General features: G+C 43.4%; 1 protein-coding gene across 2 annotated transcripts in view; it reads right to left on the reverse strand.

Moving 5' to 3' along the window:
* Positions 1-26,197, reverse strand: part of LOC147697186 (granulocyte-macrophage colony-stimulating factor receptor subunit alpha-like) — a 328,625-nt gene that overhangs the window by 224,605 nt on the left and 77,823 nt on the right. For both annotated transcript variants that reach the window (XM_086934253.1, XM_086934255.1), the window contains exon 2: positions 7,968-8,073. In XM_086934253.1, coding sequence (XP_086790379.1) covers positions 7,968-8,073 — 106 coding nt within the window. The remainder of the gene's footprint in view (positions 1-7,967; positions 8,074-26,197) is intronic.

Raw genomic sequence — 26,197 nt, forward strand, 5'->3', positions numbered from 1 at the left:
AGAACCAAATCTGTCATCTGCAAAATCATCATCGTGTGGTCATAGTATTCTGCTGGTCTTCTATTCAGAAAGGACTCAATTGCCTGTAAACCCAAATGGTGGTGAATATTAGTATACAGTGATACCACATCTAGGGTAACTATAATCACCCCTGGTTCACAAGCTAAGTCACTCATGATGTTCAATACATGTTTGGTATCCTGTATGGATGCAGGGAGATTTTGTACATAAGGTCTTAAAAAGTTGTCAACATACTGCAAGAGTTTCTCAGTCGGTCCTCCTATACCCGAAATTATCGGTCTTCCGGGTGGTTTTTCTCTATTTTTATGTACCTTAGGAAAAGTGTACATACAAGGTGATCTGGGGGACACCACTAATAAGTAATTGTACTCATCATAATATAACAATGTTTGGTCATACCATTCCTTAAGTTGTTTATTAATCTTATCTGTTAATTCCCCAAGGGGGTTACAAGTCAGTCGCTCATAATAGGTCTCATTGTTGAGTTGTGAGTAAACCTCATCATTGTACTCCTTCATATTCATCACAACGATGTTCCCCCCTTTATCAGCCATACGAATAGTCACATCTCTTTTGGTACTCAACTCCTCCAGTGCCAACCTCTCTCCCACCGTTAAATTATCTTTACTCATATTAGGTCTACTTTTGGTTGTTTTGTCTATAATTTATCCAAATCATAGTTAACAGATCTGTAAAAGGCATCAATAGTATTGCCTGTTGTTAACTGTGGAGTCCATTTAGATCTCATTTTCAGACCACTACTCTGACTCAAATAGCGGTTGATCTCTAATTCCTCAAGTAATTTGGATCTTCCTCACTCTCTGTTAGTGACAGTAATAATCGTGTATCATTAATCTCTTCAATGGTTAAATTACTCACAACCTTTTTTGTTTCCATATGCTTTACTTTTACCAGTGCATTCACAAATTTTTCTTTTAGTTTCAACAGTCTTACAAACTTGTATAAGTCTATTTTCGTCATATACCAATCTGCTGTTCTTTCTGGGCAGAATCCAAATCCCTTGTTTAGCAAAGTAATCATAGTATGAGATAGCTCTAAAGATGACAGATTAATGATCTCAATTTCATTTTCAGGTGAACAGTATAAGTTACTCAATTTTTCCATGAACGGGTCCTCTTCCCTTGTTTTGCCTTTTGCTCCTCCCCTCCCTCTTGCCCCTCTCCTTGTCTTTTTAAACCTATTTCTCGATTTCTGGCTCCAGTGTCTCGATTCCCAATCTTCAATCTCTGTACCTCCTGTAAAAAATTGTTCTCACTATTAGTCATCACCTGAGTGTCTCCTTGTTCTTCCCCCTCACTACTGGACAAATTACTCGATGATGCATCTACATCACTGGTAGATGGGGCATCCTCTTTCCGTTTTGAAACCACATCCTTATTAACCAAATAATCAAAACATTTAGCAAACGTGTACACACGTCCTGATCTATAATCGTTTTCATCGCGCTTTACTTTCCTAGCTTTTCTCCGTTTGATATCTACCTGCAAGTTATTCAAAATTTCATCCAAAATTGTATAATTTTTAACAGTTGCCTCTGGAAGATTGAGTGTTTTAATCTCATCCTCAACCTATTGAATTTCAATTAGAAGTTTAGTAATCTCCCTCTCTGCATTCTCTATTAGAATATTCATCAGATTCCTGGAGCTATTATTCAATTCCTTCTCCCATGTATTCAAAAGATCGGGTTCTAAGGCCTCATATGTAGGTATAATCTGTGATCTCAACCCCGTGGTATTCTGTTAAGGGTGAGATATTGCTTAAGTGTTACAGCATTCCACCACTTATTGAGTTCCATTCTTTTAAGAGACTCAAGTTTCACAAATTTGGCTCTAATGCCCCCCTTTTTCACAACTTTAGAAGTACCCACAGCTGCACCAATTGAGCCTCCTGCAACTAAATTGCTGAACAGTTCCTGTGCTTCCATGTCCCTATTCATCGTAACCCCTGCGGCTGCCCTTGTACTGAATTGAACAAATCCTAAATTAAATGGTAACCAGAAATATGAAAGGGCGCTCAGCAGATCAGGGTAAGTAAAGTATGCTGCGTCTCCAATGGTGCTCCAAGGGGAAGAGAGGTTGGTTACTATACAACCACTGTGGAAGTTGTTTCTGGCGGTTGTGGGTTCAAAAGTAAGGGAAAGGATCAGCTGGGTGCCTTTGGCGGATGAGATGATGTTGCGTCCGTAGTTTCTGATGATGGCCTTGACAGGAGCCATGAGGATGATGAAGCGGGTGGGGCTCAGGGAGGAACCCTGAGGAACTCCACAGCTGATCTTCGTGGGTTCAGAGAAGAAAGGAGGTAGTCTGACTTGCTGTGTTTGACTAGTGAGGTAGGAGTGGATCCAGTCTAGGGTCTTGATGGGGATGCCAGCATCATGGAGCCCCATGATTAGGGTGCATTGGGAGACGATGTCAAAGGTGGGCGAGAGGTCCAGAAGGATGAAGGCTGCGGTCTCATCCTGGTCGAGGAGGAAGCGGAGTTCGTCGGTGGTGGCGAGAATTATGGTCTCAGTGCTGTGGTTGCTTCTGAAGCTGGTTTGGGAGATGTACAGGATGTGGTTTCCTTCAGTGAACTTGGAGAGTTGGGTGTCGAGGGCCTTCTCGGTGACCTTGGCTGGGAAGGGGAGCAAGGAGATGGGTCTGAAGTTCTTGAGGTCTTTCGGGTCAGCGGATAGTTTCTATAACAGAGGGTTAATCTCCGCGTGTTTCCAGTTGGCAGGGAAAGTGGCAGTTTAGATGGAGCAGTTGGTGGTGCGGAGAGGCCCTGGGCGATGGCTGCTCTGTGGAAGATGTGGTATGGGCATGGTTCCGACGGGGCTCTAGAGTGGATGCTCTTCATGCTCTTGAGAGTGTCATCTGTGGTGAGCGGGGTCCAGTTGAGGAGAATCTGTTGGTGTGCGGCATGGCTGGGAGTGGGAATGTTGGGCTTGGTCGGAGGGTCTTGGGTGTCGAAGCTGTTGTAGATCTGCCTGATCTTGTGGTGGAAGAAGGCGGAGAGGGCGATGAGGGCGTTGGGGTACCATGGTGTAGTGTAGTTCCTAGTTTCCCACTAGGCCCTGCGCATTGGAATAACATAAACAGTAGTATCGACGTGGAACTGCGGATATTCCAGGCCTCCACTGACTATGCTAAACTTAATTGGGTGTGTTACCAACTAGCTCAGAGGTCACTGGAAACTTTCTTCTCTGCATGGGAAGTGATCAGCTTCCTTGGCACAGACAAGAAGGGATTCAGCTTTCCAACAACCGTGCAACATGACAACTTTGCTCCTCAGATCAAGAGTCGATCTCTAGGGTCGTGTGAAACAATAGACATGTATTTCACTCAGTCAGTCTAGTGCAGTTTACTTTCACGAGATGTAGAGAATAGAGAGACGGGCGTTTGTCAATAAAGGGTTAACATTTATTGAACAGTCTTTCTTCTCGTACAAGAGAAATGCATTGCCACAATTGCAAAACTTGTTATGATAAAAAGTACGTACAGTAAGATAAGTATTGCGAAATAATACTGTAAAATCATTGATATGGTTTCTTAGCCATACAATGGTTAAAAGTAATAAAACATATATACAGTCATATATACAATAGGCTAAAATACTCAACTGGTGCTTCTAACTAAGCCTACCCCAGTGTGCCTGACCTAAGCCTAACACGTGAAAGGGGAGTAAGTAAGTAGCTTTAAGTTAAGTTGGTTTTGCCATGGTTTGTTTCAAGAATTCTCATTTAAGGGTTTAGTCAGCACCATACCTCTGAATAGAATGATGGAGGTTTGGTATCTCCTTCAGGGGAAGCTCGATATCCCTGTCACCCGCGAGGGTAAACCGGAAACGCCGGAGCTGGATTTCTCTGCACGAGAAAGGCAGCGGCTCTTCTTCAGCGCGTCGAGAGGAGGAGGCGGGGGACAGCGTCCGCGGGCAGCTGGATCTGCTAGGCTCTTCGCAGAGGGACGTCTGTTCGGCTCCTAAGCGTACTGCACCATCGTTCGCGCTTTAGCAGCGATAATGGTATCAGTAGCTTCACCACCACAGGGATAGCAGGCTGCAGCGACAGAGTGCTACAGTGCTCGGCAACAGCAACGGTATGCACAACAGGGTGCACAACAGCTCTCATTGCTTAAGGTAACGTTGGTAGTATTTATACCTGACAGGTGCCGGGTTTGACGCAAGTTTGCTGGACATAAGACGTCAATTAAAGATATCACTAGGAAGTGATAGCTATCAGTTGCTCATTAGAGTTCTATTACTAATCAAAACATAGCAAGGGGGATTTCCCAGTTTGCTGAGTTTTTATCTTGTTGAAGAACTCGGAGTGTTAATCTAGGAATATCAGATAGTGACTTCTGCTCTGTCATTGCACTAATTGGTCGCAAAGGAAGTGGCAGAGAGAGATATCCTTGAACGTGGCTCTGTTCGTGTGAGGTCAGAGATGACTTTCTGAATATCGCACTTGAACGGTTATGCCAATATAGGGAATAAAATGGATTTATAGCCGAATAGGGGCATAAGGTCACAGTATCGATCAGGACCCTAGATAAACACGCAACAATGGGGCTGGTGAAGGCGAAGTGCAAGCAGTGGTGATTGGTCCAGAGGAGTTCGGTGGTGTGGCTGTGGGTGATTTTCAGCTTGCAGAGAAGACGGGGTTGAGTTTGTGTCCTGTTGCGTGAGTTGGATAGGTGACTAGCTGCTTTACTCCTACGTTGGCGAGGTTCTCCAGAAGGGATGCAGTGTTCTGGTTGTAGGGGTTGTCCAGGTTAAAGTTGAGGTCGCCGAGTAGGATGTAATTGGTGGATGCGAGAGCCTGGGGGGCAATGAAGTCGACGATGGTTTCAGTGAAGGGTGGGCTGGGGCCAGATGGTCTGTAGATGAGGGTGCTGCCGAGGGTGGTGTTCGGGTTGGTGTGGATTTAGAGGAGGTGATGTTCCATTGTTGTTTTTGGGTCATCAGCGTGGGTGGTCAGGCGGAGGGTGTTTTTGAGGATGATGGCGATACCTCCACCTGGTTGGTAGAGGCGGGCTGATTTTGCAGCCGTCTGGAATGGCAGTGGCGATGTCCGGCCAGAGCTGGGGTTTGTCCAGGTTTCTGTGAGGAAGGTGTTGTCAGGAGAGACGGAGTCTAGGAGGTCCCAGATTTCTGTGGTGTGTTTGTGGAGGGAGCGCATGTTGAGGAGGATGCATCTGAGCTGGTTGGGTCCTCTGTTGGTCGGTTGAGTGGCAGGAGGAGCTGGAGTGCGTAGGTGGGACATGGTGCTTCTGCAGTTTCAGGAGGAGAAGGGTCCTTTGGTGTCCTTCAATGATGCGAGGTAGCAGGCGGCGTGACATCCGGTGTTGAGGGAGAGTAGGGTGATGCTGTCATATGCTGGAAGGTCTGAGGACCAGGGTCTATGGTGCTGAGGGACAGAAAGAAAAATCAGAAAAGCCAGAAAAAAGCAGAAAATAGAGAGACAGAGGGCAGTCCAGCAGTACAGCAGTAACGCTCTACCTCTAGACTACCAGGGATGAGGTGCAGGTGGGTGCCTGCGGGTGAAGGAGGGCCTCGAACCACTGACCAAAGGGTCAGGAGATCAGCAGCAGGGAGCTCATGGGCAGCAGCTACCAGGCGGAGCTGCACAAGGAGGGGAGCAGTCCACTGAAAGGTCAGTGGACTGCACCTTCACTGCACAGCGGCCGCCATTAAGTAGTGTGCAGCGGGGCTGGACAGCTGAGAGGTGGGAAATGGGGGAAGCGGGAAAGTGGCACTTGAGGTGGCCAGAGGTGGGCGGGCCGCAGGGATCACAGAGGAGAAAAAACTGCAAAGGGCACAAGGAGAGAAGAGAAAAAAGTGCACAATGGGTGAAAGGGACAGGCAGAAAAGCCAGAAAAGCCAGAAAATAGAGAGACAGAGGGCAGTCCAGCAGCAGAGCAGTGATGCGCTAACCACCAGGAATGAAGGGAAAAACTGCAGTACAGTCTGAAAAAAAGAAGAGAGAAAGGCAGCACAAAGCAGAAAAAAAGAGAGACAGAGGGCAGTCCAGCAGTAGGCGTCCAAGAAAACCGTCAGCATGAGCATGCGTCAGCATTCTCTAAAATAAATGAAATACACATATAACTTAAACTAAATACCTACCCCCACTTGTCAGTGTAAGGACAAGATTGCATAAGATAATACACCTATGACATTGGCAAATCTCATACTACTGGTACAACATCAAAACTACACTACATGTTTGCCAATTCACCAAACTCCAATTACAAAGCCAGTAATGTCACATACCACATACAGCTACATTCTTTTAGTCATACACCCACAAGATGCGCCATTAATTAAAGCCAAACCAAAAAAGGGTTAAAGTGAAATGTAAAAAGAAACCTACAAATGCCCTCTACCTTTACAAGTGGCAACGTTACTATACAAAATATCAAACACATGTAAAATAGAATACTAAAGATTTGTTACATAAATGTGTACAAATTGTGAGTCGGGAGAAATTGCGCTTTTATATGCTTCGTTTACAACCGCAAAAGCTGGCGAAGCATTTGCAGGGTTTATTAGGACCGTCTTGACAGTGCAGCTGTCTACAAAGTTATTGTTGCAATTCACATAGAATGGGCTTTAGATCAGCCCCATTCAACCACTGTCTTATTTCGGTCCACCCCCTTCAGCTCCTGTATTGAGACAGTGTCAATGACATATTGGATCAGCTCAAAAGAGCAGACATCTCTCACCTCATTCTATTGGCTGTTTGATGTTTCATTCTAGGTCCTACAAAGCGGTTCCTTTGCAGTGCACAAGGAACCACTTCACAACTGAAAAGTACACTCAATCATTACATTTTTGCCTTATCAATTCTGTATTTCATACATCTATTATATTCCATAAACAATGCTTTTTTGCTATTTGTAACTGCACAACGCAGCACTTAACACTAAGGCAATAAAAAAAATTAATTGCTTGTGATGTGAAAGGGTCGATCTTCAACTGCCTTTTTTTTTTTAGAGGAAAGTCCCTTTGGTGTGCCTGTCTAGCCAAGGATGTGAATTCACCAAAATGCCAGGGGTAGCATAAGTCACATCACATGACCGTTGATATTCGACCTTCACTTTCACTCACACACATGCTTACACCTACACACACATTCACACTTACACATATGCTCTTTCACATAAACACACTCTCAACCACAAGCACACACACTACATAAACTTAAAAGCATTTTCTACTTACCTCAGCTGCCATGGAAAGTCCTATTCCAGCTAATTGTATTCCATTTTCTATTACACTTATATTGAATAATATATCATAATTCACTATTGGTGTAATAAAAAAATATACAAAAAACAAAGACAGTGGAGCACAAACATTAAGCAGGGCTGGACTGGCCGTTGCGGGCACTGGGCATTTACACAGTGGGCCGCTAGGGTGGGGGCCGGTTTTGTTACCGGGTGCCTGCAATATCGCCCCCCTGTAACAAAAACGGCTGCAAACAGCTCGGCCGCACCGCTTCTCCTCCACAGGGGGGCCGGCCAAGCAGTTTGCCAGGGCCGGTTTTGGTTCCCAGTCGGGCCCTGTCATTAATGACGAACTACCACTGTGTTCCTGGCACTGGATGTTAGATTTTTTTTTGCGGATTTATATAGCACACCTCGACCCGAAGGTATTGGAGCTCTTTACATGAGCGCAAGTTACGTTATACAAGGACACATTCATTTTTCGTTATTTTTTTTTTTGCCAAAACACAAATTCAGCATTACAACAGCTTTGGCAAACCAACAGATATGGCTTATAATTGAAACTGCAAGTCTGACCCATTAGCTTTTCCACTGCTTATTTTATATCAATGAGACACAATTCTGCAAAGGAAGAACTGTCTAGTGTGTGTTACTCATATAAAGAAATACATGATACATTCTTCAAATAAATCAAATTGAACATAGCCATGTCATGCTTACCATCAACAACCTGAGAGAGAATGCACACAGGAAGACACAGTGTAAGTCCCCAAATCCAAGAAACTGGCCTGGCTGCTCTGCGCCTCCTCTGCTGTCTTCTTTCCCACTTCAGATCAAAAAAATAAATCAGAAATTAAAGAAATGTATAGCAAACAAAGAAAAGGCAGATAGTCAACAAAAAGACATTTTCATCTCAACTGGTATAGACAAATCACAACTACTTCAGTAGTAAGTATAGAGTGTTGCATTTCACCACTCCTGATTCACAGAGAATATGTTTCTGAATTGAAGATTTTGTACTTAGTAATAAAATTCTCAAGGTGAAGAGTTTTAGGTTTAAATCATTTGATTAAGTGAGACCAACAATTAGACACATGCATCTCACAGTGCTCACCTCAACATCAATTACCTACATTACATAGCATAACGTGTATTTGTAAAGCACGCGTTCACTCAGAAGGGTATCTTGGCGCTGTATAACAGATGTTTTTTGTCACCCAACTCAAAGGTACTCACTTTATCGACCTCAGAAGGATGAAAGGGTAAGTGGACCCACTGGGATATGAATCTGGGGCCTCATTTATGAAAAGTGACGCATCGCTGCGTGAAAACAGCAATGCGTCACTTTTTACTGCGCACTCCTTGCGACACCAATGATGCGTCATATTTAATGTATGACGCATCATGTCGCAAGGACTTACAGATACCTCAGTATTTCTGACGTATCTGTAAGCGCAAAAGTGACGCATTGCTGGAGTGTGTCACAAAAGTGACGCAACTCCAGCAATGCGTCCTTTCACATGGGGAAAGCCCCATGTGAAAGGGCTTGCGTCAGTCTTACGCCTGCTGTGAGGCAGGCGAAAGATTTTGACGCAACAGCATCCTAAAAGTGACGCAGTGAAATCTTATAGATTTCACTGCGTCACTATTTCGAGGCTTTTTGCGGGGGAACGCCCCCTCTGCATACATTATACCTGACGCAGGTATAATGTGGCGCAGGGGTTTAAAAAGTGACGCATCTACCTAGATGCGTCACTTTTTAAATATGGCGCAACAAGGCGCATATTTTACGCCGCTGGTGCGTCACAAAAAGTGACGCACCGGCGGCGCAAAACTGACGCAAGGCCTCATAAATAAGGGCCCTGGGACCATGAGGTTGAACACAGGCCCCTACAGTGGGCCCATTAGTCCACTAAGCCACCAGACCCGGCAATAACAACCACAAAACATCAAGATCATGGTCTTTCAAAAATAACATTGATCCAAGTCAAAAATACGACCAATATTTATCGCTTTAAGGGATAGAACAATTAGGAAATAGAACGGTGGGGAGAAACAAGGTAAAATGAGGTAGGAACATATAGGAGGGTGTGCAGGAAGTGTAGGGGGGAGAAACACTCCTTGAAACATAATCCATATCTTAACTTTCCAAGTAAAAAAGAAAAGGTCTTCGTTGCATCCATGTGGTGCACATAAGTCATCCAGGAGCAACAGCTGGAAGTCATAAACTGACAGTCTCTCCAATACCATTGCTTTGTTATCCCATATTTGTCTTGTCCCCAGCTCTCAATGACTCTAAGAAACTACACGCTGCCTCAACATACACCTCTTTCTGTTCCTCAACACTCTCGGATGCAGCGGGTATGGAAGGGAGGGCAATACTCTAGCTTCCAGCAAAATATTTCGCCCGCCGATAGATCCATGCCGCAGGCGTGGCTGCCCATGCAAGGTCAGGTAAGAGGAGAATCCACCAAACTTGTACTTGAATGTTCTGTTTTAAGACATCTCCTTCTTGAGCACTGGGCTTGTGCAGTGCGAGATCAGAGAGGCTGATGGAATCTCCACCACCTGCAGTTGAAGTCCAGAACGCCATCCATAGCTGAACTCCAGTACCCAATGCTGGTTGCTCTTTGGGCATTTTCTAAGAGTTCCATCCTCTCTTCTAGGGCTCTCCATGTCTCACTGTATCTACCCTTAATGTCAGCCTAATCACTTGCCACAAAGTTCACGTGGTCCAGTCGACCCTCCAACACTTGCCCATTAGAAGCGAACATGCTGACCCAGTTTCCATCCGCCATGAGCCACTTCTCTATGCCGTCAAATTGGGCCTCCATTGTTCTTGTGATTTTCTCTTCCCCTGCCAATTTACGTAAAGTCGTCTCCAGATTTGCTCTCATGAATCACTCTCCCTTTGCCAGATCACTCTAAGTTGAAGAATCATCTCCATTATCATCACGGGGCTCCATTATTTCTATGTGGAGTGGGCAGAAAAATCTATTTTTCACTTTGTTTCTTGCCACAATGGGCCAGATGTAGGAAGGCTATTACCGGTCGGTAACGGCCGATATCGGCCGTAACCGACCGGTAATAGCCTTTTCAGATGTAGGTGGTATATTTACCGATTCGGTAAATAACGAATCGGTATTTACCGATTCGGTATTTACCAAATCATCATTTACCGAATCGGTATTTACCGAATCGGTAAATGAGATGTAGGAAGCATTTTAAAGAGTGCTTTTGTGCTTTAAGGATTCGTTATTTACCACCAACTATTAGTTGGTGGTAAATACCGAATTCCTCTGTAAATGCAAATCTGTGCATTTACACCTGTGCCATGTGACAGACATACATGCCCTTAGGGCATGTATGAACGCCACATGTGCACACCAGGACTATTCAGGGGTGCAACAGGGTGTCAAAGTGACACCCTGCCACCCTTGACTCTTTCCCTATTTTACCGAATCGGTATTTACCGATTCGGTAATTGACATTCATTCCTATGGGCCTCCAGGCCCATAGGAATGAATGGCAATTACCGAATCGGTAAATACTGGTTCGGTAAATACCGAATCTTAACGATTCGGTATTTTTTTGCGACTTTTTATCTACATTGCATTTACCGATTCAAAAATACCGAATCGGTAAAATTCGGTATTTTCGAATCAGTAAATTACAATTACCTACATCTAGCCCAATGTCTCTTATGTATATAGTGCCACCTGCTCCCTACAAACTATTCTTACCAGAGACTGACGTCCCCAGTCCCTACTACCCTCCAAAAGTACTGTGCTGGGCAGGAATCCTGCCAGAACCTCGGCTCAGGCCAAATGGAGGCACAACTCAGTGTGCTAAGGGTTTAATTTCCAGCAGGTTTCAGGCTATACCACTACTGCAGGACATCCTTAGCGTGAGTGAATACGAGTGTTTTGCACACATTTTGCCTGCATTGTCATACTTGGGGCTTACTTTTTAACATTCATTTTTAGCGGGGGCATCACTTAAGATTTTAATAAAACCGCCGTATTATTTGCTTATTTGCACATTTATCAATTGCACTTGGCCACTTTATTGATTTAAACCCTGTACTAGAGCGCTAACGCGGTGCCTGGGACGTTTTCCCGACCCGCCTGAAGATTAGCGCTCTAGTCTTCCAGGGCTGACTTCGCTTCCCTGCTCCTCCCTTTTTGCTCCTCCCCCTGCATCACCGGTCCTCTATTTTAACCAGGATGCAGCGACCCGCAGCGGACGCGCGCCACGGACGCGCCGGCGGCGTGCCAAAGGCAAGCCCGTCTGCGCCCGACCGCGACAAGACCGCGACAGGTGCAGGCCATGCTGGCGACTTCTCCCCGCATTTTATCTATCAGGCGAAGGCACTCACAGAGCTCAACATTCAAGAGAGGTGTGTCGACCATTTTCCCATGATGAACATATGGGGCCCTATTTCTTGTAGAACCTGTAGATGGACAATGCCTTGGCCATCTTTGGAAGGGAAGTGTAATTCTACCCCCCCTCAGCAAAGCATTAAAGGAGGGCTCATAAATGCGCGCTCCCTGTGCAAACATAGCCAGGATATTAGGGATCTGATCCTAACCCACCACCTCGATTTCCTTTTTATTACGGAAACCTGGCTCAAAGAATGGAATGCTCCTGATCTGTCCATTGCCCTACCCCCTGACTATGTCATACTCAGGGTTGACAGGCAAAAGGATAGGGGGGGAGGCGTGGCGATAATAATTTAAAGTACGTGGAAGTGTCATACGTTCAGCCTCAACTACATCAAAGGAGCTGAGAGCATTGGCTTCTCCATATCTCTTTAGCCTTCAACTTCCTTTACCGGAGGACCTATATATCGTCCGCCAGGTAACCCCTCTGGATTCCTGGAATCCATTGGAGAACTTCTAGGACAACAGCTTCTCCGGAACCCCCACTTCACCCTCCTGGGAGATTTTAATTTACATTTGGAATCAAAAACGGATCCACAAGTAGAGAATTTCCTTCACACTTTAGAAATTTTTGGATTATCCCAAAAAGTCGTGAATACAACACATTCAGCTGGCCATACTTAAGATGGCATTTGCTCCAACTTCCCTACACTAGCGCATCTCCCTTCCATACCTCAAATATGGACTGATCATTGTTTTTTTCCATTGAACATAAACGTTCCTAGTTTATCTAAAGTCAGAAATAAACTAGCGCGTCAGCCTATCATGTTCACCCAAAATTGGACTGCAATTGCCAAAAGCACTAGGCTGGAGCAAACGGCCCTAGCCCAAATACCGAGTTTGACTGGTGATGTGGAACAAGATTCTCGAAAATTCCACACCTGGATGCAGTCCACTACTCATGATTTAGTCCTTCCGAAACACCTCAAGAGAGATGATAAAACTAAAAAGATGAGCGCCCCATGGTGCTCGCAAGCTCTGTCAGAAATTCACCTTCAGTGTAAGAAAGGCGAGAGGAAGTGGAGAAAGAACTATGATCCTGTAGCTAAGGATCTCTTTGTAAAAAAAAGGAAAGAATATTTCGCAAGCATAAAAATAGCCAAGAAAAATTATTACACTGCAAAAATTTCTGAAGCACAACAAAAACATAAAACCCTGTTTAGTATAGTGAAATCTTCTACTCGTCCTAAAGTGTTGCAAACGGAAATTCCTCCCTCACAGGTGCTTTGCGATCAGATCGCAGATTATTTTGAGGAAAAAATAAGCTGCATTCAGGATAATTTCCCCCAAACAACCTTATTGAATCCACGGGAAATCACTGAAATCTTGACTATGTCACATGAACCTCTCAGAAGGTTCAGGCCGGCCAACCCCAGTTTGTAATAGGGAGGCCATCATATCCTGTAAATCGGGCTCGCCCCTGGATTCATGCCCCCCCTTCATCCTTCACCAAATTGTGGATACTGTCAACCCCTACATTAATAAAATCGTCAATAACTCCCTGAGCTCTGGTCTGGTACCTAAAGATTGGAAAAAAGCTATAGTCAAACCATTAATGAAGAACCAAAACAAAAGTCCAGTCGACTTAGCGAATCTCCGACCCATTTCTCTCTTACCAACTCTGGGTAAGATAACAGAAGCTATAGTCCATCAAGAGCTTTCCAATTGTGTTGAACAGAATCATATTCTGCATCATAAACAATCAGGGTTCCGGCCTAAGCACTCGACGGAAACTGCTTTATTGGAACTGACTGATTCCATTAAATTTTTACAAGATGAGGGAAAGAACGCCGTCTTGATATTACTTGACTTATACGGCGGCGTTCGATACCATCTCCCACGAAATACTCATTGATAGATTGAGAAGTGTCGGCATTATTGATAGTGCCCTCAACTGGATCAGTTTGTTCCTTTCGGAAAGAACACAAGTTGTATCTTTGGGCTCTTTCCTTTCTAAGGAAAAACAAATTAATGCAGGAGTACCCCAGAGCTTGATCTTGAGTCCCCTCCTTTTTAATTTATATATGATGCCCCTTATTTCCATCATTGAGTCATATGGCATATATGTCACTTCTTATGCAGATGACACTCAACTGATTGTCTCCCTGGATAAAAATTCTATCAAAGCTGAACTAAACTTCCAAACCTGCCTGACGGAGATCTTCAGGTGGATGGATAACAACCATCTCAAATGTAACTCAAGCAAAATGGAAATCCTGCTCATGGGGAAAAATGTGGAGTTTTGCCCAAACAAATGGTGGCCTGAGGGCACCCCCCCCCCCGCCTTCTGTAGTCGAGTCGGCAAGGAACTTGGGAATCCTCTATGACTCCTCGTTATCTTTTGACCCTCATGTGAGAAACCTAGCTGGCTGCTGTTTTAGTGTGATAAAATCCTTGAAGAAATGTTTTCACTTCTTGCCTATTGAGGCCAGAAAGTCTGTTGCAGTTTCCTTGATACTCTCACGTCTCGATTACTGCAATGGGCTGATGGCAGGAGCAAAATAACAAACCCTGCAGAAATTACAGAGTATTCAACATGCAGCCGCCCGGCTGGTACTCAAACTCCCTAGGCAATCTTCAGCATCGGCAGCACTTAAAACTCCCGATCCACAAAAGAATTCTTTTTACAATTTTATTGAACACTTTTAGAGCCCTAAATAATATTGGTCCTAAGTATTCAGCAAACAGGTTCACCTGCTATAATCACAGCAGAGTCCTAAGGTCAGTAGGGCACAACCTCGCGAACACCCCAAAATTTCTCCTGAAAAGGAAAGGCGGAAAAACATTTACTGTTTTGGCCTCCAAAGCATGGAACGCCATGCCCAATGTCTTGAGAATGCTGCCCACGGAGTCCATTTTTACGAAGAGACTTAAAACTTGGATATTTAACTTAGCAGACTCATACGTGCTGAATGTAATCTAGCGCTCTCTCACTGCACTCACCCTATTTCCTATAGCGCCAGGATGCTCCTTTCGGAGTGACAGTTCGCGCTTTACAAGTGTAAAATAACATAACATAACATCCTTCAAGCCCACTCCTACCACAAGTGAGCTTGTGGAGCACGCACTGGTGCAACCTCCAGATGCCACCTTGAAATCTCCATCAGAGGAAGAGCTGACCTCGGCCTTCCATTTATCATCGCTGCAGATAAACCTGCCAAGTGACGGGCAATTGCACATTCTACTGACCCTTGGCCACTGATTGTCTGTTCCTGCTTTTAAGGGAACCCCAGAAATTACTACAGGTGAACTGATCATGGAGCCAATATAAATGTGGCCATCTCAGATGCCGTCCAAGCCCACCCTTTGAAAAGCTTGCTTATAAAATGATTAGCAAACTAATACACTGCACCAGTATATATCGGCCACTACCCCAAATTTCTGCAGGTAAAACCTGCTGGTATTTAAGAGGGTTAAAAAATACAGTATTTAATGTAACATGCAGATTTTGAAGCAGTAAACACCAAAATTCACATGTTAGTCCCCTAAATCATAAATTACGTGAAAATTATCAAACACCCCCGTGTCAGATTTTGATCTACTTCAATAGTTATTGCATCCAAATGAGACTACTCATAATCCAGCATTGTGTATTTTGTTTTCTGATTTTAGGAGAATCATGCAAATACATTATTTTAGACCAAACATGTCCATACTGGTCATCCTAACAAACATATTGGGGACGCTAATACAATAATTTGTGAGTGCCCACACACACACATACCCTGATGCGGTGCAGCCATGTGTGAAGAAGTTTCAAACACCCAAGCAGTTTTGTGGTTTTGTCTTTGTTTTTGCTTACAAATCTTTTTTAGGTGCCATTGAAGCTAGTGCAGGTTTGGGGCCACCAACGACAGAGGAGTTGTTGGAGTGTTTAATGAGGGGCATGACCCGCTTACCTCCTTTACGCCTATGGATCACCAGTGATTTTTCTTTGGAGGTGAGAAAGGGCGACAAGCGAGATATACACCTCTGCTTGGTAGGATCCAGACTTTGTGCATGTACAGACTGTTTGGCAGCACCAAGGAATGAACTAAGGGCCTCATTACCATGTTGGGCGGAAAGCCTCCGACTGACAGTCGGATTCTCCTAGACCATCTTGGAACCCATCCGTCAGACTCAGTCGAAAACAATTCTGACCGACCGAATACGATGCTCGTGGTCAGAAGTGGAACAGTTCGGTCATTCTGAATCGGTTCCGACTGGCAATAAGAGAATCTGAGTCGATCAGAGCCGATTCATACAGCTCTACGAACATCCTTTCTGACCGACCAATTGCAATGTTGGATTCTGACAGCATTTCCAACTCAGTCTGTCCAATACGAAAAGGCTGTCGGAATCTGACTTTGGGGGCCTCTAGCAGGCCCCCCTAATCCTGAAGCCTACGGTTGGGGGTCATGGGGGTACCCAAGGGACCACCCTTTAAAATCAAGAACTGTGTGGCAGGCAGGATGGGGTCCCCGAGAAACAGGTGCAAGGTTTTTCCACAGACACCCCTTTTTCCCGTAGGAGCCTGTGTTGTTGGTCGGAACACAGGCTTCCATAGAAGTCAATGGGAGTCCTTCTGACCGGTGTTCGGAAGCATCCTAATCAATCGTGTGGAACCCCTGATCGTTAGTCGGTCGGAACCGAATCCGACATCACAATGATGCCCTAAGTGTGCAAGTTCCTTTTTTAAGACCATACAAATAATGCCTGTGTATGATTTTTATGAAACAGCATTGCAGTATTGGAAAGACGCTATTGTGGAAGTACATACATTATACTGCAATATGAATTGAATTATAGGATCTTTCTCATGCATGTCATGCATCATGCGGTGTCAGTGCACATGTAATCCGTCTAACACAAAGTTGCATCAATACTCACCATAACACAGAGATAATATTTCCCATTGCACTGAAACGAAACAAATCAAACCACAAAAGAAAAGAAAAAAAAAACAACAACACACAAAATATTGGACAGAAAGGCAACCACTTAGCAAAAATACCCTGTATAAATACTTACCTTAAAACCTATGCTTGGAGCTCATTCACACCCAACATCCTTTCAATGTAAAAAAAAAAACTTATTCGTTGTCTTAGACAGGACGAGCCCCCAACCTCCAGCCAAAAGAACAAAACATGTAGCAGTATTGAAAATCACATGACTAAATTATGATAACATTTAAGGCAGCATCAAAAGACAAAAGATATACATGTACTTTCCATGAGTAAAACTGTTATTCTTGTTATTTAAAGGTACCAAATCTTTTTTCTGCACAGACATCTTACTTCTGGGTAAAATCACAGCTCTAACTGTGTTATGTTAATATATTGACATTTGCACAAACACACTCTGCACCTCTACTCAGCGGGTGGGGCACTGGGCCCACTGCAATGGTGTCCTATGGACAAACTGCATACAAAGACTTTTATACAAATCCAATATATACATGCATATATACATTCCCACCAGACCACTCTTATGAGCAACACAATCAATATTAGATACCTACCCTCGCATGATCAGTTCTCTCCACTAGGGATCCACTAGCAAAAACACTAATCAGTATGCCCATGAGAGACCCCCCCCCTACTCAGTATGGATTCAAATAGAAAACCTGTATACCATGACATGGACCAACAGTGAAACAAAATATCTGGTAAATTAATTTTTCTCAAGACAATCCTTCTTTTTTCAGACTTGTCCAAATGGAATAACCTGTTGGAAATTATTCATAAGTTTGTTCCTGATACTAAATCACATGTGTTCTGAACAACTCCTTCATAATTTAGTCTAAACCAGCATTTTGCACTAATAATTATGCAGACTCGCTCTAAATTCACAATTCACATGGCTCCAACTGTGTATCTCTGCCTGTCCGTGCCAATAGCTGGGCCTCCTAGCCCCCCCCATAATCTTCTGTCTGTGCTCTGCGAACCCATTGGAATGCTGTTATCACACAAGGTCACCGCTGCTCTGCTCGTCTAAATCTTCCACAATAGCCCTGCTCACATTCTCTCTTTTTCTATTTAACCCTTCCAGAACGGAATAGAATTCACGCACCGTCATATTAAACCTTCCCAGCCCAGAGTCCCAAATTCCCTTTTTAAAGGCCTATTTTGTCGTTCAGAAAATGCATCTCACACTTACCATCTTCCAAGAGCTAAGAATTCTGGGCTGCTAGCCAGCCTTCCTAGCCCCCCCTGGCATTCAGCACCAAGGCCAAATCTGCTTCGCAGTCTGTGCTCGTCGCTCAGGCGCTGACAAAGCCAAGGAGCCTTTCCTAACTTTTTCGACAAGCCATATTTTAAAAAAAATACATTTCTCTTCCTCCTAACTTTACACACTTTCTACATTCTTATTGATATACATTCTAATTACTGGTAATCAAATCCTCATTCTTTTCTTCATCTTCTACTGTTCACAAATTAAGGGGATGAAAGAAACCAAATTATTTTCATAGAGCACAGCCCTGCATGCACTTTTACACTACATAAAAAAACCACACTGATAGCCAGGCGCAACCATCTCAGGTAGCTCACAAGGACCAGACAAACTAACTCATGCAAAAGATGCACTCACTTCATTCAAACAAACATTTACACAAACAAAAGGCAACCCACAGACTGCTCTCAAACCAGACCAATTATAACCAAATCAGATTACATGAAATACATACCCAATCCTCTTAATCACTGCTCACATTGCCCCCCCTGAGCCATTACAAGCACATTTAAATAGGAACACCCTGCACATTCCAAATGTACACATTTTGTCTTCCTTTAAAACTAAACTGTTGATCTGTCCATATTCTGGGATATCATAAGTCCTCATATCTGTCTTCGCTGAACCTCTCTCTGCCACAACCTTAGGAATTAAACATGCTCTGACAGCTGTACATAGCGAACAGTCTCTCCTGTAAGTAATCTATCTTAACTGCATCAAAATATTAAACAAAATCAGGATAAATCCATATTCACATACATCTCAGAATTAAAAGAGTCTTTTACAGGAGCGTGTTGGCTCTCGGCCAATCTGACATCAGTTGAACTGCAGCAACACCTAAAACATTGCAACTTACTGAAACGCGGCATCTTGCACCCTCAATCAAACACCACCAAACTCACTCAATCAGATACCGCCAAGGAACCCACACATACCCGGACACAAAAGACCAAGCAACTATCTCCACACACAACCACTTACATTTGCCCACGCACATACATCCTATGCATCAAGTCCCTACCAAACACTTGTTACCATAATGGGACAAGGTCCGTCGACCAAGTCCTGGGGAACCTGGACCCTACCGCAGACCGAACAGTACACTGACTGTTCTGAGGATGGAGAACACATCCGCCACCCGGGTGGCACTAAAGATCGCTGCGCACTTTGCCACAGGGGACCCAGGACCCACTCCCGCCGAACCGCCACCCTAGGGGTTCGGGGTGAGTTCCGGAGCCTACCCGCAATGAGCCACGCCTCCACCACAGTACCACCCGGTCGGATGACCAAAAACAAATGTCCTCCCAAACTCCATTAAGTCTGTCAGAGCACCACTCGCACTCTGAGTTCCCCGGAGCACACTAGCCCCAGGAGCGCACCGGCTCCTTTACCACTAGAGACACACCGGTCTCTTAACCACTGGGGACACACTAGTCCCTGGAGCACCCTAGCTCCTTCAATAACCAGTCGGACCACTCACCTCCTGTTCGCGGAACCCGACATCCACTGTTCTCCACCGCCGGCTGCTGGGACCAACACGGTCAGCTCCAGAGTTCCGCCTTCTGGACCCCGGCGCAGGATCATGAACCGGGACCTCTCCTGATCAGCAGGGTGGGGCAGCGCTGCGAGAACCAAGCTCGGCATCAAAGTGGGTACCCAGACCCACCGTGCCGACCAGTGGGTCCCCGGCCTTCTGCTACCCACCTACGGGTGAGAAAGATCCTTATCGCGGAGTGCCTGCTCGGGCGCCATCTGATAAGTGTGGCTCAAATCCACCTGAGCGACTTACCTCACTCATCTATCACTAACAATTAAATAATCCAGCCAGGCAGTGGAGAAGAATTAGACACATATTTATTCAAATAATATTCATCTGCAGATGGGCCCTGTCAGGTCTACACCCCAGAGAGTGCATCGAGAGGACTGACTCCTCTCCTCACAGCAATACAGTATAACATAGCATGGCAGAGTAAAACCACGCCCAGACTGGAAAAGTACTGGGCTCAGCAGAGGGAGAACAATTACCTCATACATGAGGCATCTGTACCTGCGAAGGCAACAGTGTTATCACTCCTCAAGGCCACAGAGCCGAAGCTCTGAGGAAAGAAAGGCTGAAACAGGGACTTTCTGCTCATAAGGGAGGGGGGAAAACTGTACCATGAGACATTGGAGCTGCAGAGCAAATGTCAGCATTAGAAATCTGCCTGCCATAGACAAGCTTCTTGTTATTATAAGAAAGTATACAAAAATATCCTTAATGGGAACCTAACAGATAGAAGGCAATGTACTACAGCAAGTCTTCTAACTTAGAAGGCAAAAATAAGACAAAAGCTTAACCATTACAGAAACAGTTCTATCCAAATGAAGCTTGCATATAAAGAAAAATAGCTCAGTGGGTTGCAGCACATGAATAATAGGCTGTAACTGCATATTAATTTAGACACATTAGGCTAACATATGTACAACATCATTAGCAGGAAAATTACAATCTATCACAGGCACGTGACAAAATTGCTATTTAAACACCTGAGACTTGGCAGTATTGTTACTTACCTGTGAGCAAGGCATCCAACCGAAGTGTGTCAGGGTGAACAACGAGCTACTGTAGCCTGTGCCAGTTTATAATAAAATGTTGTTATCTCCAGATCTGGCCTGTGGCACGTTTTCTCTTTGGATGTATACATATATGTGTATGTATATAGATGTGTGTGTGTGTGAGTGTGTGTGTATATATATATATATATAAAGACCATGAGACTGGCTCCGGTATGGTCTCCGTGCAACCTTCAAAGTGGGTCGGCTATGGAGCAACAGTGATTGAAAATAAATCTTTATTTCTTGACAATCTTAAACATTATGCGGCATCACCCACTGGAAGGCTTTATTTTCGTACCACAAACCCCAGAATGCATCACCTGAATCCACTGAGGGATGTCTACCAGAGGGCAAACAAACGTATAAAATGGTGGAAAGAATCACGTTGTGGTCACTGCAAGATACCTAGGCGACTGAAACGCGTCAGGACTGCCGGTAAAAGTGAAATAAAACTCATTTTCCTTCACTGTGCGGAGTGCGGCTCTTTGCTTTCCGAAAGGAGAGAGTTGGGACAATATTTAATAGGCTTGGTTCAGCCTCGAGGATCGCACCGCCAGCGAGAGCGTCTATTACTGCCCGAATTTGAACCCCTGTTGTAGAACGTGAAAACGACAAGGGCTAGTTTGTGCGCCACCGGAGATTGGCTCCGGTATGGTCTCAGTGCAACCTTCTAAGTGGGTCTGCTATGGAGCAACAGTGATTGAAAATTAAACTTTATTTCTGGACAATCTTAAACATTATGCGGCATCACCCACTGGAGGGCTTTATTCTCGTACCAGAAACCCCAGAATGCATCACCTGAATCCACTGAGGGATGTCCACCAGAGGGCAAACAAACGTATAAAATGGTGGAAAGAATCACGTTGTGGTCACTACAAGATGCCCAGGATAATCCTTTGAAAAAGGTCGAAGACGACTGAAACGCATCAGGACTGCTGGTAAAAGTGAAATAAAACTCATTAGCCTTCACTGTGCGGAGTGCGGCTCTTTGCTTTCCGAAAGGAGAGAGTTGTGTGTATATATATATAGGGTAACTGACTAGTGCCTGTTTCCTTTCATGTGCCACATGCATACACACACATAAATAGATGCATTTAAAGCAGCATTCCAGCAAGACTCATATGTGTGTGGCAGTGTTTATGTATAGGGGTAAGTTGGTATGTATGTTTGTTTGTGTGTGGCAGTACACTTGCCTGTGTCTATGCTTGGGCTGGTTTATGTTATGTTATGTTATGTTATGGAAATTTGTATAGCGCACGGCTGCCCCAGCCAAGGGGCGTCCCGGCGCTGCGAGCAGACCAGATGCAGAGTGAAGGTGCACAGCGAAGACAGATTATTGGAAAAGATGGGTTTTGATGGCCTTTCTAAAGGCTAGGAGGTCTTGCATCCCCCGTATGGTTTCAGGCAAACTGTTCCATAGCTTGGCAGCAAGGAAGCTGAAGGATCGGCCGCCAACTCTGGCAAGTCTAGTGCGGGGAATGATCACTAGATGTTGTCCCTCTGAGCGGAGCGATCTTCTAGGGGTGTACTCAGACAAAAGGGGACTCAGCAATGGGGGAGAGGCGGTTTTGAGGATTTTGAAGGCTAAACATAGAGCCTTGAACTGGATCCTTTTCCCCACCGGGAGCCAATGCAGTTTTCTCAAGGTTCCTGAGACTGAAGAATGGCGAGGGAGGCCGACCAGAGCCCTGGCAGCCGCATTCTGGACTCTCTGCAATCTGATGGTTTCAGCCAAATTCGCTCCCAAAAGGAGAGAACTGGCATAGTCCAGTCTAGAAAGGATCGTCGCCTGGACAATGAGCTGGCGGGTGCGGCAATCAAAAAACTTCAGAATGGGCCTGATGTTGCGTAAAATGCCAAAGCACGTGGCGGCCACTTTCTTGGTATGGATGGTATATTTTAGAGCCGAGTCGACCCATACACCCAGATTTTTAACACAGTCTTTTGGCTTGGGGGGTGCACCCAAGATGTCAGGCCACCAGTTATCTCCCCAGGATGCAGTATTTTTTCCCAGGAGGAGAATCTCGGATTTTCCGGCGTTTAATTGGAGAAAATTCGCCGTCATCCAGTTGGTGATGTCAATAAGTGTCTGTTTAAAGTGATGGGCTTCCAGACCACTGTTGTTATTCAGAGCCAGATGTACAAGTAGGGAGGGTACAAGTGCGCCAGTCTGTGTTCATCTAATTGAAACATAAAACCTCAGGGTTCAATTTTAATTCTGCACTCTCACTGGACTATTCACAAACTGCATTTTGTAGTGCATTTAGTAGTACTATAATAGTACTACCAAAGTACTAGAAAATGCTATTCACAAATCTACGAGTGTTAATCTCCATCTCTTACTCTCTATCTTTACTATGGGGAGAACCTAACACATGTAGGTTTACTACTTAGTAGTAATTGTGGAAGGAGGGACAAAGGGGAGTGTCTGCAAAAATAGGTATACTTACTACTAAACGTGACGGGTTTAGGGAGGACTGAGGATGGGTTGAGGGAGAGTGGGGTGTTTAGGGAGGGATATTCACCCACCCACAAAAAAAGTAAGCCCATTGTTATTGATTTCACGATTTACGGACTATTCCCCTGCGAGAGACCTGTGCTCAGCATCTGCCTTGCTTGTTGCTCTTTCTAGATTTTGATGCACTAGGCGCAAAGGCCTCTCCTTTGCGGTACGAGCCAGTGGCTTGTGTAAGTGGGTGCCTCTTTTCCTTCACACTATTTCTCAGATGCTGTCTTTCTGCAAGGTACTCAAAACGCATATTTTTTCATCTTAGCTGAATAGCGAGGTCAGTCTTACCTCTTCGTCCCCTGCGCCGGGACACTCCTCTGAGCAGTTGTGCACTCTATAAATCCCTATCATTAATTAATTAAATCATGCTATTCACAAACTGTACTTCCAAAGTTACTACAGCCAAAAAAGGTCCCAAAAGAAAAATAAATTACTCCATCTCCGAGCTGGAATAAGTCCTGTACTCAACATGGCCAATCACTGTTACTGCAACATTCTTCCATAGAAAATATTGAGGTAGGGACTTAAAAAAAGGCCCCCATAAGAAATCAAGGTAATTTAAATTAAAATATTTAATATTGTGAAAAGTATAACTAAATATAAGTTAATATTAAAATGAACCTACAAAATAATACATATTTCTTATTTATTTGCATTTACATCACTTTTATTAATCATTAATGCATACTAAAAATATGTTTAACTTTAGGTGAGAACCTATTTTTTAATTTAAACTTTAACAAAACATTGTAAATTAATGTAATATATTTAAATCAATTAAATATGTAAATAAACATTAAATGAATTGTGCTATAGTTTTTCTTTTGTTGTACCTTTAAAATAAATGTATACCATGAATTCACATTAATATTTTACATACAAATAGTTTTATTCATTTTATTTTGATTTAAAAACAGCTTTATAATTTTCCCCAATACTTTAGGATGGGGAGATAGCACAGTCAGGTTGGAGATCTCACTATAATAAAGTATGGAGAAAATGTAAAAAAGTCTTTCAAACTTTACAATAAACTTTACAATAAACTATTAGCCTGTTTTTATGACAAATATTACCATACATTAATTGTATATGCTTAATTTAAAAGTAGGACAAAATAGTAAAATGCTAGGGAACTACTAACTTTTTTCGAACTCAATCTGTAATTCATTTAAATATATGGATTTTAATACAAATATTTTCCAGAAGTTTAAACATAAATTCCCACCTAAAGTAAAATAATATTTTAATTTGCATTATTAATGATTAACAGTGATGTTCAGAAGTAATCAAAAGTAATTCAATATTTTAATACAAAATAATGTTACATTAATTTTTAATTTCAATGTATATTGAGTATTTTTATGAATGCATAATACATGTGTACTTTTTTAATTTTCCCAACATTAAATGACATTGCTTTACATTTTTAACTATTTTAAAAAATGTGTTTAATTCACAATTATTTTCTCTGGGATTTAAAGCCTCTACATCCATTATTTCCTATGGAAGAGTGTTGCGGTATTAGTGTTTGTTCATGTTTGGACTTACTTCTGTTTCTTTCATGGGGTGGAAACGTGTTAAGTCCACACCCCTGAGTAACTTTACACTCAGATTTTGTAAATATTGAAAAGAGTAAACTTACTCAAAGGTGTAGGAGTAAATTACACTTGTAATTTACTAACAAGTATAAGTTACATTTGTGAATACCCCTGTGAGTAAGAAAAAGGAATGAATTTTGAGTAGGCTGGTTTTTAACAACGGTATACTGCAATTGGACAATATTTGTATGTGAAGATTATATGGAACTGATGGATGTCTTAGAGTGACCAAGTTGCAATTAGGCATAAAGTTTTTGATGATTGTGATACCCCTAATCGGTTTTAATCTATTATATGTATGTTCTTTTGTAGACTTTCAATGAACTATCATTTTTAATTTGAGGAGGTTTATACCCAAAATCATTGTACTGAAGACGGTGATTGATATCCGTTTAAGTCCAGTGAAATGTGTCAACACATTTTGCACGCGGAATCCGACTACAACGAGGGACTGTAGATGAAGAATATTGACTTCACCAGGACTCGTATTTGATAAGAATTGACGTATTAGCGCTTGTAACAGCTTGATTAACATTGTTTTTGAGGGTGCTCCATTTGATGTTTTATCTTCTATTATATTATGTCCTGTTTTAGTGTGATTTGTTACACTGACATTTCTGGGGTGGAGCCTGAAAGGGACTGTCTTTTAATTGTGATATTGCTTTTTAACTAATATGAAAACATCTTGTATATGTACCATGAGAATATGATATAAAAATCTGAGTGCTTATATGTGGCTTTTGTATTTCTACCTTGGTGGTATGTGTTAAAAACAGCTGGACCCCAACTGAGTGATTGATAGCATACATTGTGTGACATATTGGCTCCAAGGGGGGATGATTTTCATTCTACTAGTAAGTAAATAGTCCCAGTTCTAACATTTCCTTAAAGTTAGTGACACTTTCTTACATTTCTGCCGCAATATATATGAGGCTCAAGGTCTTGTCAGACGTTATTGGTTCATCCCATTTTGCTCTAAAAAGCTCTACTGCAATGCTATATCATACATGATAAAAGCACAACATAAAAGTGACCACAGCCACAGTTGCTATCCACAGAAGTTTTCACAGCGTCAGACAGCCTGTAATGAAAATTGGCGCAACTTCCCTTTTCTCGCAAGTCAGAAAATAATTTACTCATCATGCAGAAGAAAACAGAAGGAGGGTACGTGGGCTAAATTTGTCTCTGTTTCCAAGTCATCTTGCCTTTGTTTGCACACCCACTCCACAATTCTGCTAGCTCATCTATGTAATATGGTGCAGCTAACTTGGGGGCATATTTAGAAAGAAAGTGGCGGAGCTTGTCTTTAAGCCTAGAAGGCTAACGACATGCTACGTCACTTAAGAAACGCAGGGCTGCACCACATTCACAAGAATATGGTGCAGCCCTGTATTTGCCCCTGCGCTGGCGATAACTTCATCAGCCTAGCGCCAACACTGGCACCCTTGCACTATAGTGCAAGGGTGTGTGTGTTGAGAGGAAGATTGTTTATGTGCAGGAAGGTGTCCCTTAAATGCACATAAACAATCTTGAGATCCCGTTTCGTAACCTCTATGTGTGCTGCTTAATGCAGCACATATAGAAGCTGCAAAA

The sequence above is a fragment of the Lissotriton vulgaris genome, chromosome 8, assembly GCF_964263255.1.
Source record: "Lissotriton vulgaris chromosome 8, aLisVul1.2, whole genome shotgun sequence".
NCBI classification, from domain to species: domain Eukaryota; kingdom Metazoa; phylum Chordata; class Amphibia; order Caudata; family Salamandridae; genus Lissotriton; species Lissotriton vulgaris.